Here is a 19979-nt window from a genome sequence, read left to right as displayed (position 1 = left end):
AATTTACAGAAATCGTGCACAAGCTGCGCTCACAGAATTTGTTTTGAGATCACTAGTCACTTTTCCCCAGAACAAAACTCCTTTGCATGCATCAGAAAATTGTGTGTTTTACCAAGTAGTTAGCACTGTAATTACCTGAGCTGCATTGGCCAGTCCTGCATTCTTTATGTAAACTAATTCTCTATGGCATCAGTCAGGCGTGAGGGCTGAAGTTTCAGGCTCGGGTCTGGTCTGTTACACTGGTCTAACATCAATACAGTTACTCCAGATATAGTCCTTAGCAGACTTGGACTCTGTGTCCATGTTGTTATGGGCCAAATTCTGCACCAACTCAGCCACACCCTATATTTTCAATGGGTGGCAGGGGAATAAGATGGGACAGAATCTTTTAAGGGTAAGTCACTTGGGCCAATACTTGCTACAATTCCATATGTAATGTCAGTGGGACTCAAGGGCATACTTTGGCCCACATCTGTACATATTAAAGATAAATGTTGCACAGTTTAAGGGCAAATTGTGCCCTCAGATGCTCAGTGAAGTTAATACAGTAAAATGGTCACTCTTAAAGCCAACATTTACCATCGTTTCCTGTACTTATTTTAGGAAATAGTGATAATTGCATTGCATATTATGGTAACAGGCTCACCACTAAGGGCTGCAACCATACAGTTTTATAAAATAAATGAACTTAAAAGGGGAAAAATACTCCTCATGTGACTTTTGTGGTGGTCAAACCAGAAAATCAAGATAGAGAATGTCAAATCAGTAGTAAAAAAACCCAAGCCATTATTGCTACATTTAACACTTGTACATTTTATTTAATTAAATCAGCCATTGTACACATTGCAGCTATGTATTGTTAGTGCTGTAGGTTTATTTAACTAATACATGCCCTCATAGATATATTCAATTAGTGTTATCACCATGGGAACAAGATGCTGATTCATCAACTTAAAAATCACTTCTTCTCACAGTATTCAAGTTCTTTGATAACACAGCAAAAAACCAAAAGGTGAATAACCATTATGTTGTTACACTGAACATCATCTGCACCGCAAATAACACAACAGAAATGCATTTCTTTACAGCCCTGTTCCTGAATGTCATTCAGTGCTGTCCTTGACAATTAGAAAGCCATGGTGTGTCTTGAAATGTTGCATCATGGGTTTCTTTTATTTTGGCTGCCAGCAATGCTTGTTTCCCATCTGACTGCCAAAAAACTATTAGCACGGTGCCCTGGGTTGCTTTGCTTGCAGGAAGCCAAATCTCCCAAGATGTTTTCTCTCTAATGAGGAAGTACCATTGTTTGATGGGTGGGGTTTTTTTTTTTTTTTGGACGTTCTGAGCACTGAGTGAGTCATTTTTCTACAAGAGTAAAAGGTCAGATACGTTTGGAAAAATATCAATCCGAGGAGGACTTGACTCATTTTCATCTTCTGTGAATATACTTTTTCTTTATCAAATAACAGATTCAAAATGTACATTTATGTGTGTGTGTATATATTATATATGTTAAAATGCTATAGCAATCCAACCACTAGTAGAATAAAGAATAGGGCACACAATATTTCGGATTTTTATATTCCCTTCTTTCAAAATAAAAGTGCAGGGATGCTGTTAATCTCAGATGGTTAGTTTAGAAATATAAATCAAATAACAAAATTTAATGTTTCAAGCATTTTTAGGCCCTAGTCAGTGACTTTTTTTTGAAAAAAAGAAAAGTTAATTGGAAGATAAAAATTGCTCGCTCAGTGCTAAGAGGGTTAACAAGTCTCTGACATGATTACAAGAGGATTTGATTTTTAAATGCCACATGCATGTATCAGATAAGAGGCAATTTTGATAAAATGTGGTGCATTAGTCTAAGCTTTTTTTCTTTTGTATAGTGGGTAAGTCTTTTCTCCAGAATTATCTACAGTGCAGTGGCCAGCAGGAAGTACCACCAGTAAGACAATGTGGTTTGCTAAAGCAGTGATGAAAACAGGAAACTATTGTAGTTGTAGCTGTTTAATACACCCTGCCACATGTCCAGATCTAAAAGATTCTAATACCATATGCAAATTAGCCATAGATATAGCTGCTAGCAAGTTGATTACCTAATTGGGTATTTTTTCCTTCTTTAAGTGGCTGTCCAAGAATCTTAGAAGTATTGATAGCCACAGTCAGCTGTAATCAGACTGACTTTTAGAGTCTTTTCCTAAGAGCTCACTAAACTGGAAGTCCTATGGATGCAGAAGGTCTGCAGTGCTTCCTCCCCAGAGTATCTTTAGTCGATTGTGTTAGCAATATTTGTTGTTACTTGCTGTTCAGCAGTTTCAAATAGACCTTGTAATCCACGATGCTAAAAGTAGTCCTAATGGGCAGTGGGGTTTTTTGAGGTCTTTAAGTCCAAGCACTTTAGCTATGTACAGTTTACATGTTAATAGCCTTTTTTTTATGATGCATGTACATAGTCACTTGAAGAGGCCTGTGGATGAAATTGGAGCTAGTGCAGAAGCAAAGGAACAGCAACGTGGCAAAGTTCACAAGTTCCCAGTACAGCACAAAGGTGATGAATTAGTGGATAAACCATCCTGAACGAAGGATGCTATCTTTGGTCACAAATTAGCTTACAGGTACAAAAAGAAAAGAAAGGAAAATTGAATTCATTGTAGGTGCTTGAAGAAGAAATGTCAGTGACTTCCAGAGATTATGTAAGTCTATATCGATGAGAGTGAATGCCGCATATTGGATAGGTGGTGGGGGTAGTGAGATGTGGCAGCTTCTCATTTGGCCTCTTGCTTCTGGTTCTCTTTGCAGAAATGTCTAAGAAGTTGCTGGAGGTCATGCTGGAGGTCATCCTGTGCTTCTGGTCTATTCTCCAGCTGTTCTACAAGAACATGTTTTCCATACTGGTCCTTCACCACGGTCCTCTTCTGTGAGCTGCATTTATTCATTGTTGTCCTAAAGATGAGAGTAAGTAAATGAATGTGGCATTTCTGCCCCCCTCCCCCCCAAAGCATTAGAAACTCCTCCTGAAGTGCTAAAATTCCCCCTTTCCTGCAGAATTAATTATTACATAGCATGGAATTTCTGTAAAAGGCATTCTGCCTTTTGAGTAGGACTGGTGGAATTTTAAGGCAGCAAGACGGTAAAGAACTGTAACTGACGACCCCAAATACTGAGCTCAGAGTTTCTAAACAAACAGTGACTGGAAACTTAAATAGTTGAGAAACAAAACCAGATTGCTTTTTAAATTTAATCTTGTATAGTTGTGAAAAAACAGCTCAAAACAGTTGTTGGATTTTTTTTCACAAGGATTACATCATACAGTTTTATAACAAATGCCTGAAAAAATATATGCTCTAATGCACCAACATGCAACAGCTTTTGAAATCCATGCAGGACTCTCCTACTTAGCTCTGTATGCTGAAGTTAAGCCCACTATAAGTTTTGTTTATCCTTCTTACAACTGTTCCATCTTTCACTGACTACTTCAGACAGGCACTCACTACTAAATGAATGACCTGCTACAAAAAGATTATAAAACATTATAATGGTATTTTACAATCTCAGTTGTCGGGCTCAGCGAGCGGGTGCTGTTGTAGACCTGGGAGTCCCTCTGGCCTTAAATTAATTTTCCTTCTCAAACAGAACAAATAAACTTAGCTCTCAATGCTTGCATCTTCTAGCATCAACTTAGCTGCTTGTGAGATATATGTGTATTTATCAGCAGTCTCCAAAAGGACAGTGATTTGCCCTAGGCTATAAATCATGTTCACTGATGTCCCCACCCATTCAAAAGTAAGCAAACATTTGGGAGACACTTTATGCATAAACTGCATTTATACTTTGGAAATATTATGTGGCCACTCTTAACAGAAGCAGGGACAGTGTGCTTTGCAAAGAGGAGAGAGGAAATTTACAGTAAAAGTAAATCAGCCTACACGAGCCTGCCAGACTTATTAAGCTGGCATTTGAAGTTCATGGTCTTGTGGTTCTCCTTCCCTCCCCACACCCTCTCTTCAGTATCCATCTGCTTTTGTGGTTATCTGGTAAATATTTCAGACTTAGTGTCACTTGTTTGGGCCAGACCCGTTAGTACTATCATCTATTCCTCTAAGCCCAGTCAACCTACTTGCTCCCTCTCATACACATGTTCTGTGTAATTTTAAATAACTCCAAACCTTTTTGTCAAACCCCAGGTGGAGCCAAATTCACTGCTAGCATCAGTAAGCATCTAGTGAAATTGGACCTCTGGATGTAACAGTGGGCATAATGTCTCTTAGGGGATAGGGGAAGTGTCACAAAGCAAGACAATTCATTATGACTTTTCTCTAAAATTTTGAATATGCTGTATAAAATGCTTTTAAAAACACATTTTGCTCTCAATATACTTGTCAAAAATATATAATAGGATTACTTTCTAGAACTGAAGATTCTATTTCTTTTATGGGAATATCACAATATTAACCTATTCCAAAAAATAGTCACAAGGAGACTGGTGTATATACAAAGACTGCCTTATGCAGTAAAAACCTCCATATGATACTTTCTAGAGATGACATCTACCTGGAACTTCAGAACAAGGTACTATAACCCCTCAGTTAAAAAATCAGATCCAGGTTTGGATTCCAAATACTTCTGAACAGCTCATCTCTGCACCTGATTTACATAGTAGAGTAACAACTCTAATCATGCTCAGAAACCAGCTCATTCTTGCGCACACACAATCAAATGTTTGAAAATACTCATCAAACTAAATGGTTAAAAAGGAAGGAATATGGAATCTGAGTTTTCAGCTGCTGTGTAAATTAATTTCAAAATGACTAATTACAATCCATTATTCCTCATCTCCTGTAAAATCAGCTATACATTGTCTTAGAGGGGAGCTTTTCAATGCCTGATTATTTTTTTTCTTCACTGTACTCCGTATATTAGCTTACATCATTTAGTATGTCAGTTCTACTTTTGGCCAGGGGTCTGTTCAAAAGTGTCTGGATTTGGTCTGTGGTCAACCTATTGACTACCCTTGCTTTAGACACTGCCAGCCAAGGGTCTTGCTCAAGACATTTTAATCTCCCGTCCACTTTTTTCAGTGTTAGTTTGTTAAAAGTTCACTGCCATGCCAACTCAAACCTTTTAATAACTGATCCATCCTCTTTCATGATCTCTTTCTCTACTAAAGTGGGGAGTTGGACTTTCATTTGGTTACCTGTAAAACTCAAAGCCTAAAGTGAAACACATAACACAACCTTAGGTAATTAATTGTACTGCACACTTTAATACTTCTGCATTAGGTTGTTTTTGTAAGGGGTATCAGAGGCAAGGCATGACAAGCATTGAACTGCCACATGCCTGTTGACTTTGAGTGGGAGTGAGGGGCCCTTTGTGCCCTTAAAAATCTCTCTAGTTAATCATTACAGATGTATGGCAGTGTACCCTTTTAACTTTGAAATGGCATTGGTTGATTCTCAGGTGAGAGTCCTAACTACAAGGCTAAGGAATATTCTGGGGCGGGGGACTCCCACCATTTCTCCTCCTGCAGTTGTTCCACTCTGAATAAAGAACAGAATAATTAAGTAGGCCAGTGAAAGACTTACTCATTAGGTGTAGCATCACTCTAAAACACTCACCTAATGCAGGGAGACCACTGTTAAACTCCCCCCTCAGGAAAAGGGGGAACTTGCACTAGGGGTCGCCCATACTGTGGCTGGTTATAAGGGAGGTAGTATGCCCTCATTTTATTTCAGGCCCTGCAGAGAGTGCCACTGCTTTGCAGCCTGGACTGAAGCACCCATCCCCACAAGAGGGGGCAGGGCTTAGGACACACTGATGGGCAGCTTCCTGCCTAATGTGCTGGCTTTGTGGATTGCAGTTGAAGGTGCATAACTCTCCTTGTCCATGCTCAGCATTACAGAGCCTACGTCTCTGTGTGGATCCCACCCTTGGCCTTATAGAATATTAGGAGACAACCATACGGGAAACAATTTTCTAAATGGCTGCATGGAATTTTCCTGTTTTTCTAATTTCCCCAAGGGCTTTCAACATATTAATTTGTTCCGTAGTTCTTTTTTTTTTTAATAGGATCACTTCTGTGGTTGTCCTGGATTTTGGTAGAAGACACCAGCTTTCCATTTTTAATTTTTTTTTTTTTTTGGTAGGTATAGATTGCTATAGCGATGTGGCTGTCTAGCAGTCTTCATTCCTAACTAGCCAGAGCTAATGTTTCCTGTTCCTATAAACAATGACCTATCCCTAGGAATAGCCACATGTGACTATGGATAACTCTCCATAGCTGTAGCTATAGGTAGAAGCTAGCTACAGACACCTATTTGTACCCTATGCTGTAGCGGTTGGTAGCTGTCTCTTGCTATTCATCAATATGCATAGTAACTGGGAGCTAGCAGCAAGGAACAATATCTACCTGTAGCTTAGGATGCTATCCATAGAGTTACCTAGCTGTAGATCAGGGGAGGGCAAACTATGACCTGTCAGGGCTTTCAATCCAGCCCACGGGGCTAAGGCAGGCCCCCTGCCTGCCGCGGGTTGGCAAAGGGCTGTGTGTACTGCCCTTGCCTGGAGGCACCGCTCCCCCACAGCTGCCATTGCCTGGGAATGGGGAACCCGGGCTGTGGTGCTGTCCCCTTCTGGGAGCAGCGCAGGGCCAGGGCAGGCAGGGGAGCCTGCCTTCACACCGCTGGCACCCTGAACCCCCTCCCACACCCTGCGCTGCCTTCTGCCCCCCAGCCCTACATTCATGACCCTGCATACAATTTCCGTATCCAGATGTGGGCCAAAAAGTTTGCTCACCCCTGCTGTAGATGGATATCGATAGCTATACTTACCTAGCTGTAGCAACTGGTGGTGGTAGGCAGGTATAGCTTGATATCCACGGTTAGCTACAGCTCATTAGGAAACGGTAACTATAGCCCACTAGCTATCCCTAGCGGTTGGTAGCTATTTTCAAGCATTTAGCAGCAAATTCCCTAACAGTGGGGGCTTGATACTGCCAGGTGTTAGTTTGTTGACTGCAATGGGGGTAGATTTTGTCCGTATATGCTCTGCCACAGTGCCAGATTTAAATTTCTTTTCTGTGAATTCCAAATGAAGGCACTTTACCTCTTCAAAGTCCTCTTTGGCTGATGGAAGATCAGTGGCTAAACTAGCATCACCCAGGTGCTTCTCCATTCTCTCTCCTTGTACCACTGTGGTCTTTACAACTTTACTGACCTTCCGGCCTTCCACTGGTTCAGCCTGAAATTCTGAGGCACCCGTCAGAACACTGGGTTCAGAGAATGTCACCTGGTAAGAAGATATGGATTGCAGATCATCATTTCAGCCTAGGGAAATCCTTAACACAATCTACATACTCTTATTTAATCACTTTCTACTTAGATAGATCGCTCAGGGCATCCATAAAAGGAGACTGAAAATCAATATAATTCATAGGTGAATTGAATAGGTCTTTGACAGACATCTTTGTTAGAAATCAAGGATTGCAGGGGAATGGAAATGTATTTGTCACTACCCACAGTGTGTTTGGACTATGGATAAACACAAGAATTCCTTCTCCAGGAAAGCGCTGCATTTACTTTATTTAAAAACAAAACATAGAGCATGGATTGATAAGAGATTATTTTACAGAAGCTCCACCTATAAAAAGTTGCTTTATTGAATTCATTTTGGGGCTCAAGCCAGAAAAATGTAATCTTCATTTGTATCACAAGGTTGAAAGTCTGCCTCTGGTTTTTACTGATGCCCTTTAAAGTACTTTTTTTTTAAAAACAGTACACCGAAAGCCAAGATAAACACCTAGTCAAGCACTTTCAGTCATAGACTGTGGTGACACAGAATAGGTTGCGGGGGGAGGGATAAGAGAACTGTTCTTCTAGCTCTCTTCCTTCCATGAAAAGAAATCTTAGAAAGTATCACCTCAGACTGTTCAATGTCACTTTTCAGCACAACCCGCTTTACGACTTTGGAATACCCATCTCCTTCTTCAATCATAACAGGTTCTTGTGGTGCTCCGTGCATTAGGACTTCCTCTTTTTCTGTGCCATCTGGTGAAATATATCGCCTGATAATCTTTCTGGTGACCTAAGGGGATAAACTTACTTCTGTCTTTGGTTCACTTCAACATTTAGGTACAGAATTATCTTAACAATAAAAAACAGACCTTAAACTTCTATACTATGTGTAGTACCTTCCCATTCAAGGATCTCAAAGCACTTCGCAAACATTAATAAGCTGAGGGTGAAATCCTGGCCTCATTGAACTCAATAGCAGTTTTGCTATTAGCACATACACTCTTATCATCTATTTCTAAAGTGCCTATCTCAGTAGTATCTAAGTGCTGAAAAATGATAAAGCAGATGCAAAACCAAATCTGTCACCTCAAGCATTTTGATTGCCCAGTTCCCATGGGGACAGATTCGGACATCCATATTGACACCTGAATAGTATCATGCTCCCATTGGTGCTACTCATTGTGAATAAAAGGTATCAATATCTAGCCCACAGTGATTAATGACCCTTAGGTGATGAAAGTGCTGTACAAAAATAACCACACGATGGTGCTTTCTCCACTAAGACAAGTAAAATATTTCAAAAGCACCTTAAAGTGATTTAAGAGCCTAAGTCCCATTTTGAAAAATCTTAGATACTTAGGAGCCTACGTCTCACGGAAACTGAATTGGCATTATGCTCCTCCATAGAGCATTTTCCAACAGAACATTCTTCTGTTGGAAAATGAAGATTCCTGAAAATTGTTGATTGCAATAAAATGTCAGTGAAATTACAAAAAAAAACCCCCGCCAACCCCAAACATAAAATAAAGATATAACAAATAAATATAGCTGTGCTTTTGGAATGACAACAAACTTTGAATTAGTGGAATTTTCTGCAAAACAGACATTCCAGTTCCTTCACAGCTGAAATTACTTTTGAAAATAGAACTTCAGCTCCTAAGTACCTTAGGCAGTTTTGAACATTTTACCTAAGGACAGTAAGAATGCACCAGAGCGTATGACTGACAATACCTTCTTCACCACAATGTGGCCATGTTCATCTGTGTACTGCTCCTCTGTCACCGTTTCCGGTGGTATTTCTGGCATATCATTGGCCTGCATGACAAGAAAACAGAACTTTATTAAGCAATGCCTTAATATAAGTGGATGCTTTAAATAAACAGTATAAAAATTATTAGTTAGTTAAAGTAAGAATTTGAAAAGCAGTCAAGATGCATCAATGCTGAGGAGTTAAACTCCATACAATATTCAGCAAATTAATATTTAAAGACATGCACAGGAAAGTTATACCACAACCAACAGGCAAATAAATATTAGTTCACCTGGCCATGTGTGGGCCTAAAAAAAAAGCAAAACAAAGTCCTTGTTCCCTTACTGAGGCATCTCCACAATATAGGCTATAGCTGACAGTCTTACTGTAATTCTCCTCCGCCCTAAAACGTATTAGAATAATATTATTGAAGTTATTTAATGGCCATGCATTATTCAGGAGCTTGGCAACTTCATAGGTGGTTGCCTTAGCAGCAGACCTTATGAAGGTTTTCTACAGATGTAACCAGGACATAATTGCCAGTGGCACGTGCAGTAGTTCAACACTCAGTACCTGAATAATCACCCGGCGGCGAATGACCCTGGTAGTTACCATCTCTTCTTCATCTGAGCTGGTCTCTAGCTCACCTAATTCCTCTGCTAGCTCCTAGTAGAAGCATGGAAGCATTGCTCTATTTATCAAACTGATGTATTTATGACTTTTCCACCATAGTTATAATCTATTCTGAAAGTTTTGATTCAAGGTTTTTGACTACTATATTTCCTTTTTGAGAAACATATATGTGGACAATGAACAGCATATCACCACTTTCCTTTCGCCGTCTCTCTTTTATCTTAATAAAATTCACTGTTTGGTTAGAGTGGATGACAAATCTTAGGTGAACATATTTAACCTACTCTAACTTACTGGAGGTTGCGATAACCTGGCTAGCAGCAGTGTTGCTGTATAAAACTGCTGAATCTAGGACATAAGGTACCATTCATATCAGTGCTGAATACAGATCTCTTTTGTATGACACATTACAAAACCAATAATATAAGAATAAGTTTCCTATCCTCTGACAGCTGCACAGCACAGCACGGCACGGCATATATATTCTGGGCCTAACTCATTTAGCTAGGAGGAAAACAACCATCTATTTAATTCCTAGCACTGCCACCTGGATTTGGGAATGTCAAAAACAACATTTAGTGGCCTGTCTTGAAGTTTTCTCTCCTGCATAAGACAGCACTTCTAAATGCAGAGAGAGTACATGTGCATGGTGTGCTGGGAGTTCTACTGGGAAATTGTTGCAGTCTCCCATAGTCCTACCAATCATCAACTATATCAGTGCATATGGAAACAATTAATATGATGGTAAAAAAGAAAAGATTAAAGAACAATAGGAATGATGGAAAGCAGATTTTAATTTCCTTTAGTGCTTAGCAAGTATGTTAAATATTTTAATGATTTCTAGGTGAAGACATCCATTTATTAAAAAATCCTTATTTAATCTTGAATAAACCAAGCATAAAGAGAACAAAGGCCTTTTCATGAAGTCAGAAATGTCTCTTATGACACATGGATCAGTTAAAATTAGATATGGAACTGAAATGCCAAGCTCAGCCCTCTATCTAGTGGCATCCGCAATAAACCCAGGAACAACTAGGTAGTCAAACTGATAGATGATACACAACATATGACACCAGAACTTAATGCTCACTAAAAATTCCCACAGAAATGTGTGGTGCTATTAATTCCAAAGACGCCCTCACTTTGGAAATGCTCCCGCCCATTTACGTACATTGTTCAGCATTGCTCTTACTCATGGCCCCCACGTGTGACTTCCTCACTGTGTAACCTACCAGGCATGGCATTCTTTTCTTCTCCTCCACCGTCTTCAGTGGGGGAAGGGGTGTAGTCGGCAAGACTATGCCATCACTTACACCTCCACTCAACACCCCAGAAGTTCACACAGTTGCAGAAGCTGAAAACGAGGGCAGACTTTGGCTCAGTGAGCCAGATGCTGGTGTAGCTCCACTGAGATAACTGACGTCAAGCACATTTATATTAGCTGATCTGGCCCTGTGTGTTCAGTTTTTTCAAACTGAAAAAATGGCATTCAGGCCAAGGTACGCCAAATTAATTCTGCACTGCAATTAATTCTGCACTAATTAATTCTGCACTGCAAGTTAGCTATACACCCATCCAAGTGTGCTCTAACTTGCTTTTAGGTTGCCTTTTGACACATTGGTAATGCATTTAGTAGTGCTGGATGTATTACTCCAAGCCAAATAAGCATAGTGCCAAACCTTTGAATTGTTGATGACTCATACCTTTTTAGGCTGTTCAGAAAAGGTTTGGTAAATCTGATCTTATGAACACTCACTAATTATTTTCCAGTGCAAGACTGTCTTTGAGGAGAGCCAGGAAGGCTATTCCTCCTCCTCTTGGTATAGTGGCAGGCGAGAGGCGGGGCCTACTTTCCCTTATGCTGAGCCCTCTCACTGCTACCCTACTTAATGTCTGTTATCTTGAGTCTGAGACTTCCCAGCCCTAGCTGGATGTGAAAATGCAAAATACATTATTAGCTTAAGACAACAAATCCAGAGCTGTATTTCCCTCCTTCAACTATACTGATGAGATCTGTCCTCTGCCCCATTATCATTCTTTTCTCCTCCTCCTCTGACTTTGATGGCTTTCTCACCTGTTCTCCCCTAACCCTCTGGTCTCAATGCCTCCAGACCCTACTGACAGCTCTCCTCCCACCCTTACCATGTCCCTCAACCTGTCTCACTCTCATTCTTTCTCATGCTCCTGGCAACACATGTTGGGTTTGGGGCGGGGGGCGCTCCCTATATTAACAAATGAACAAAAACACACCAATGAGCCATCTGCCTCTCAGACTCCCACCAACCTTCACTTCTCCCCCATACCTCTAACCTTATTGAACACACCACCTACCATCACTGCCCTGAGATTCTCTCCAACCCATCCTAAACCTACTCTCATCTGCCCTCCATGGCCTCGTCTCCACTCATAGATTCATAGATATTTAGGTCAGAAGGGACCATTATGATCATCTAGTCTGACCTCCCGCACAATGCAGGCCACAGAATTTCATCCACCACTCCTACAAAAAAACCCTCACACCTATATCTGTGCTATTGAAGTCCTCAAATCATAGTTTAAAGACTTCAAGGAGCAGAGAATCCTCCAGCAAGTGACCCGTGCCCCATGCTACAGAGGAAGGCAAAAAACCTCCAGGCCCTCTTCCAATCTGCCCTGGAGGAAAATTCCTTCCTGACCCCAAATATGGCGATCAGCTAAACCCTGAGCATATGGGCAAGATTCATCAGCCAGATACTACAGAAAATTCTTTCCTGGGTAACTCGGATCTCACCCCATCTAATAGCCCATCACAGGCCATTGGGCCCATTTACCATGAATATTTAATTACCAAAACCATGTTATTCCATCATACCATCTCCTCCATAAACTTATTGAGTTTAATCTTAAAGCCAGATAGATCTTTTGCCCCCCACTGCTTCCCTTGGAAGGCTATTCCAAAACTTCACTCCTCTGATGGTTAAAAACCTTTATCTAATTTCTATTCTAAATTTCCTAGTGGCCAGTTTATATCCATTTGTTCTTGTGTCCACATTGGTACTGAGCTTAAATAATTCCTCTCCCTCTCCAGTATTTATCCCTCTGATATATTTATAGAGAGCAATCATATCTCCCCTCAACCTTCTTTTAGTTAGGCTAAACAAGCCAAGCTCCCTGAGTCTCCTTTCATAAGGAGAAAAGGAGTACTTGTGGCACCTTAGAGACTAACCAATTTATTTGAGCATAAGCTTTCGTGAGCTACAGCTCACTTCATCGGATGCATACCGTGGAAACTGCAGCAGACTTTATGTATACACAGAGAATATGAAACAATACCTCCTCCCACCCCACTGTCCTGCTGGTAATAGCTTATCTAAAGTGATCATCAGGTGGGCCATTTCCAGCACAAATCCAGGTTTTCTCACCCTCCACCCCCCCCCACAAATTCACTCTCCTGCTGGTGATAGCCCATCCAAAGTGACAATTCTTTACACAATGTGCATGACAATCAAGTTGGGCTATTTCCTGCACAAATCCAGGTTTTCTCACATCCCCCCCACCCCCATACACACACAAACTCACTCTCCTGCTGGTAATAGCTCATCCAAACTTGGAGAGTGGTCAGTTTGGATGAGCTATTACCAGCAGGAGAGTGAGTTTGTGTGTGTATGGGGGTGGGGGGATGTGAGAAAACCTGGATTTGTGCAGGAAATAGCCCAACTTGATTGTCATGCACATTGTGTAAAGAGTTGTCACTTTGGATGGGCTATCACCAGCAGGAGAGTGAATTTGTGTGGGGGGGTGGAGGGTGAGAAAACCTGGATTTGTGCTGGAAATGGCCCACCTGATGATCACTTTAGATAAGCTATTACCAGCAGGACAGTGGGGTGGGAGGAGGTATTGTTTCATATTCTCTGTGTATACATAAAGTCTGCTGCAGTTTCCACGGTATGCATCCGATGAAGTGAGCTGTAGCTCACGAAAGCTTATGCTCAAATAAATTGGTTAGTCTCTAAGGTGCCACAAGTACTCCTTTTCTTTTTGTGAATACAGACTAACACGGCTGTTACTCTGAATCCTTTCATAAGGCAAGTTTTCCATTCTTCGGATCATCCTAGTAGCCCTTCTCTGTACCTGTTCCAGTTTGACTTCATCCTTCTTTAAACATGGGAGACCAGAACTGCACACAGTATTCCAGGTGAGGTCTCACCAGTGCCTTGTATAATGGTACTAACACCTCCTTATCTCTACTGGAAATACCTCGCCTGATGCATCCCAAGACCGCATTAGCTTTTTTCACAGCCATATCACATTGGCGGCTCATAGTCATCCTATGATCAACCAATACTCCAAGGTCCTTTTCCTCCTCCGTTACTTCTAATTGATGCGTCCCTAGCTTATAACTAAAATTCTTGTTATTAATCCCTAAATGCATGACCTTACACTTCTCACTATTAAATTTCATCCTATTACTATTACTCCAGTTTACAAGGTCATCCAGATCCTCCTGTAGGGTATCCCGGTCTCTCTCTAAATTGGCAATACCTTCCAGCTTTGTATCATCCACAAACTTTATTAACACACTCCCACTTGTTGTGCCAAGGTCAGTAATAAAAAGATTAAATAAGATTGGTCCCAAAACCGATCCTTGAGGAACTGGTAACCTCCCTCCAGCCTGACAGTTCACCTTTCAGTAGGACCCGTTGTAGTCTCCCCTTTAACCAATTCCTTATCCACCTTTCAATTTTCCTATTGATCCCCATCTTTTCCAATTTAACTAATAATTCCCCATGTGGCACGGTATCAAACGCCTTACTGAAATCTAGGTAAATTAGATCCACTGCGTTTCCTTTGTCTAATCACCTAACAACCTTTTCTTGGTCAAATTTCAGAGTCACTACGGCCCTTTTACCTCTTTACTGCTTTTGACACTGTCAGTGACACTTTCCTTTGGATTTCATGACTGTCTTCTCTTTTTCAGCTCCCCCCTGTGCAGGGCCTATTTCTGCAACCCTTATTGAGGTAGAGCAGTTCTCACTCAAATGAGCAGTCCGATTGACTTTAGTGGCACCACTTGCATAAGTGCTGAACAAGAATAAGCACTGCATAATCAGATCAGTGCTTCTCATCTTCAAAATATCCATATAGATTAATCCTTGTAACAACCATGTGAAAGGATCATTTAACTCATGGGGAAACTGAGTCAAAACAATTAAGTGACTTTCCCAAGGCTACAGAGTGAGTCACCGCAGAGCTGGAGTTAGAACACAGGAGTTCCTATCTCACAGGCCTGCACTCAGAAAATGCGTCTTATTCTAAAGACCATATTGAATTCTGATGTAAGTGGGCACAGCTCCCATTGTCATCAATGCAAGTTGTTGATGCTTACATCTGCGCTAAATTTGTCACATCATGCTGAAAGATACCCATGAGAGCTGATTGTGTCAGCATCTGCTTAAGACAAAATAAAACAAACATAAAATAATCCAAAGACTCCAGACAAAGGAATTTTGCTCTTCCTAACAAATATTTTATGATGTGGGGGGCGGAGGTTGGTATTTACCTTTTCAAAAGATTCATCATCATAATGTCTTTCAAACTTTGCTGGCTGTTCATCAGTTGACTCCACTATAACCAGACTAGTTCTCCTTGGGGAAAGTTCTTCTTGGGAGAGCTGGAGGTCTTCAAGTTCTTGTGCAATGGGAGAGTCACCTCGCTCACTGGATGATGGCGTCTGAAGATATGGCCTCTCGTGCTCTTCAGATCCTGTGGTGGAGCCTTTAGATTTTTCCTTTGCAAAGCCTGCTGCTTTTTCAGCCTTTGGTGCTATGGATTCTTCTGTTCCTGGAGTTGTGACACTGTGGATTACAGATTCAAGGGAGCTAACTGCAAAGCATTTTATGAGGTTACATGCTCCGTGAACTAATTTCTCTGCTGTTGTTTAGTTGCTAGTATAAACCATTTAAAACAAAGAACTAAAAAGAGTTAACAATAAAACTGAAACCTACACATATGCAAATTGTGCTGTCGTATACTTGGGAATAATGGTGACTTCGGAGGTTTAGTTCTGCTTGTCATCTAGTGAATATTTATCATGAAACATTATGGAAACAGTTCAAGTCTGAGTCTCCTCCCATTCCCCCCAATTTTACTCCACACACATCTATGGGACTCACTCACTTGGAAAGCAGGATCAGGCACTTTATTTTCTAGAATGTTACTCTGGGGCTGACTCTCCTCATTTGCATCCATATAAATCAAGAGCAACTCCATCAGTGTCAGTGAAGTTACACAGGGGAGAAAAGGTCAGAGCAGAATCCAATCCTTTGCTACTAAGATGTTCGGGAGCGAACACCCATAGACTACTTTTATTTGTGAGTTTTCTCCTTAAAACTTAATCATTTCTGGGTTTGGAAAAATAAGATTATGAAAAATTACAAATCAAGTCCCAGAGTTTAAGCTCCCTACTCACCATTGTGAGTAGTTACATATGAACAGTCCGAGTGAAGTCAATGGGACTATTTGTATGAGTAAACATTTATGAGTATTGGTAAAGGTTACACAATTTGGCTCCAAATGGCTATGCTTTAACAAAATACTGTCCCAATATAACTTACAGATGAGTGTGGTTAATTCAAAGTATTTTTTTTCCCTTTCAGTACCATTTGTACCGTTACATGATTCCTATACCTCTGGTTCTCTTATTTTTTTTCATACTCTATTTAGGTCAAGTCTGGTCAATCTTTCTTCCACATTCATGCATCAAAGGCTGGAATAATTTCTCCCTGGCCATTGCTACATCTATTCAATCTCAACACTATCCTCTCCAAAATATGATGACTGGCACTGAACACAATATTTAAAATCATCTTAAGCAGCACCAAAATAACTTCAACAAATCTACGCTTCATACTCCGTATGTACAGAAAATGTAAGATCTTACTGACATTTTGTATACTGTAAGTATTTGTACTTGAGCATTTTGTCTTCTGCAAATTTTTCCAGTCTACTATCTCTAAGCAAATCCAAGTCCTTTTTTTTTGGTCCTTCTCAGCATAAGTTAGAGCAGCCCTCCTAGCACAGAGCCAGACCAAGATCGAAGGAGTGTAAATGTGAGTCAAAGCTACCTTTACACACTACCAACCGGTGCTGTGCACTCCCTCTGGGCCTATAATTTTAAAGTGTATTGTTACTTTAAGTAGTCCTGAAACATCTTTTTCTCTTTAACTATTTGAAGTATACCTTTCACATACAGTTCCTGTTACTCATATATAGTTCTGAGTTTAGCGAATAAAGATTTTGGAAGAGCGGTTAGCGTTCTGAATTAAAATTCCTGTCTGAAAGTAAAAGATACAATGTGCAAATAACCAATGTCACCCCTCTGTCACTGACTCTTTCCATTAAGGAAATTATTACTATTAGTTTTAACATCAAAAATATAACTCAACTGTATTAAGTGTTGCAAAATTGTCATTTAAAAATTGCTGGCACCCCAATCAATAAAACAGCCCTCCAAAATAATTCCACCCATTCATGCCTACATCTTCTTTTCTTTTGTAATTACTGAGACAAAATTATTCCTTATTACTAATAATGAGCCAATCCGTCACTGAGTTTTCTCTCCTGTATAAGAACCCCACATAGATTTCATCCTGTTCTCAAATAATGAGAGATTAACGTAAGCCCTGAAACATATTCTTAAAGATATACAAAATAAATAAAAGTGCATTTCTGTTCAACATGCTATCGGTTATGGATTTGACCAGCCATCTTTTGATGCTTACAAGTACTCCTGTTGTGCAGCTGATGAATCTTCTGGCAGATCCTGTAGTTTCCCTGAGAACTCAGCTTGCACTCGCTCTTTGTGTGCTTGTCGCAGGAGCTCTGCAACTGATATGTCTGTCTCAGTCCTGGGAGTGCCCTCCTGAAAGGAAGAGTAACTGACAGAAGTGTCTTCTTCGGAGACAATGGGAGGGTGATCAGATGGCTCACTCTCTTTATAATGCTCCTCTTCCTTCTTGTGTCTTGGACTGTACAGTTCCTCCTGCAGTGCAGAAAATCCTAGGAATGAGTTAAAAAAACACAATTAGAATGCTCCCTGGGAAACAAGATGATCTTGCCACTCTAAGTCAGAGGTTCAATAGGCAGAAGAAACACATTTTCTCAAAGCCTCAATGTATTGTAGGCTGTGGATGGTTTATCGTGCACAATTTGGGTGGAAGATGAAGAAATTGATGAACGTAGTTGGTGAAATGTTAGACTTATCTCTAGGATTGCCACACAGCTGGCTTTACAGTAACCTGCAAAACAAATGAGCTCCCTATCTAAAATATCAGCCATTGAATGAGCTGAAAGCACTTCAGAAATTTTAATTCAGACCCACAATAGCCCTTTGCAGTACATCAGGGATATATAGATTATTGCTTCACTCACCAAGTCCTATAGTGCTCAGTATCAATGTTTTGAAGACTGAAGAATACTCTAGCCAACTAAAACTGCAGGAGGAATTTAGGTGAGAAGAATGTAATTACCTGAATTGGAATTTGATCAAGACATTGTAGTTAACATCTTGAATTGGAATTTGATCAAGACATTGTAGTTAACATCCTTACTCTAATGAAAAGTGGAATAGTGGAATAATATAAGGACCTTATATTCATATTTTACCCAAAGAATGGTCAGAGAAAGCCACTTTGTGTAACATCTTGGTGTTTCTTAAATGTCTTTCCATCTAATGACTGCAACTCTTTATGAAATCCAACAGAATCACAGCACCAAATGCAGTTTTTACCATGGCCACTTGTATTCAGAGGCCTTCCAAGCTATGGGACAAATATAGTTTTAATATTCTACATAAAGTATTTTTTTAAATGTGAGATAAACTTTTCTCTCATTTAAATGGGCACAACCTCATTGATTTCATGGAATCACCTATATAACTGTGAGCAGATTGGCCCACAGTGTACAATAATTTCTGCAAAGGTTAATTTACTTACATTATAAGAACTGGCTATGGCAGGTGTTTGATAAAACGTATTATTTCATCTACGTTCTTCATTATTAAATTTTCCTGTTTTTAAAGTTAGATGCCACTACTACACAAGTACAATGATAGAGTTAGGTGAGTCTCCTAACTACCCATTTGAGAATGGAATCTGGTGCACAGATGAGATCACTCTGTCAGTAAGTAACTTGCTGGAAAAGGTAAAGGGTTAACATCAGGAAGCATCTACCTTCACTATGATCCAGTCCAATTGTCTGTTCAATTTCTGCATAGGTGCGAGTGCCATGGCCCTGCACAGAGTCCATATGGCTGGTCTCCATTAGATGAACAATATCCATTCGGTTGATTTTTGTTAGACACTGGGTAAGACTTGTATCTGTGATGTTAGAAAGAGACCATTTAGTTGAGCTGAGAGCTCTGTCTTGAATACACTCCTGGGCCACCGATGCCCCAAATCACAGAAATGCATAAGATATTCAAACAGCATTATCATACATACAATGCAAATACCTCATATGTGAAAAGAACCAAGGGACAGAATGAAAAAATCGTTATTATAGACAACCTGATATTTTGGAAAGGTTTCATGCATGAATTATTCTAACCTCATCGGCTGGAAAGCTGCCTCAGCTAATGCACATTTTTCTGCTTGGCTGGGTAATGTAGGATTTAAGGCCTAGATGCTCAGAGATATTTAGGTGCCTAACTCCCAATGAAATCAATGGCAGGTGCATAAATACCTTTGCAAATCTAGGCCAAGGTACTTACAAAGTGGGATTTCTGCCTTCTGTGAGATGTTATGCTTTTGCCTTCCAAATGCGCTGTGATAAATAACTTAAACACAAAATCCTGTGCTATTCCTCATTATGCAGATTCTATTGCTTAAAAGAAAGTACATTCTTTGGTCAGTTGCCTTCGTACTCTTCTAAACTCTATCTATATTTCCTTTGTGTGACTGTGGGTGAGCACGTGTCTAGCCTACTAGTCTGGGAAAGTACAGTTCATGCAATAACAGAAAATTTACCTGTAGCATGTTTCCCATCCCTTTCAAGCCAGTATTTCAGAAGTGCATGGCTCTGGTCCTGCAGTGAATTTGGATTTTCAATTCGGATCTGGTGAATTTGCTCTTCCGTGAAATCCAGTTCTCTTGCTAATTCTGTGAACAAGAAGCCATTTTTTGTAAAGACTTTCACATTTGTCGTTAGTGGGCCCCTTTTCAGGCTGGCAGCTGCAACCACAGAGATTACTTTCCCTGACACCAAACTTCTCTTCAGTTTATGTGCCATACCTACAGACATTAGGGTGAGACATTTTTATTTAGAGACCA

The 19979-nt window shown here is 40.2% G+C and overlaps 1 protein-coding gene across 28 annotated transcripts in view; it reads right to left on the bottom strand.

Moving 5' to 3' along the window:
- Nucleotides 1-797: 797 nt before the first annotated feature.
- The window catches only part of ANK2 (ankyrin 2), a 566593-nt gene continuing 547411 nt past the window's right edge, over nt 798-19979 (bottom strand). For 25 of the 28 annotated variants that reach the window (XM_073340925.2, XM_073340929.2, XM_073340928.2 and 22 more), the window contains 8 exons: nt 19677-19808; nt 18882-19028; nt 17433-17709; nt 15212-15506; nt 9021-9104; nt 7915-8079; nt 7102-7284; nt 2838-2943 (listed from right to left, as the gene is read on the bottom strand). In XM_073340925.2, the coding sequence (XP_073197026.2) occupies nt 2929-2943; nt 7102-7284; nt 7915-8079; nt 9021-9104; nt 15212-15506; nt 17433-17709; nt 18882-19028; nt 19677-19808 (1298 nt within the window). In that variant the 3' untranslated portion in view covers nt 2838-2928. Of the gene's footprint in view, nt 2944-5118; nt 5211-7101; nt 7285-7914; nt 8080-8977; nt 9105-9612; nt 9706-15211; nt 15507-17432; nt 17710-18881; nt 19029-19676; nt 19809-19979 lie in introns of those variants that run through there. The other 3 variants (XM_073340945.2, XM_073340930.2, XR_012158530.2) reach the window with 3 other exon arrangements.

This window comes from Lepidochelys kempii, chromosome 4 (assembly GCF_965140285.1).
Source record: "Lepidochelys kempii isolate rLepKem1 chromosome 4, rLepKem1.hap1, whole genome shotgun sequence".
Taxonomy (NCBI): Eukaryota; Metazoa; Chordata; order Testudines; family Cheloniidae; genus Lepidochelys; species Lepidochelys kempii.
Note: the sequence above shows the minus strand (reverse complement) of the source record. Positions and strands in the feature narration are given on the sequence as shown.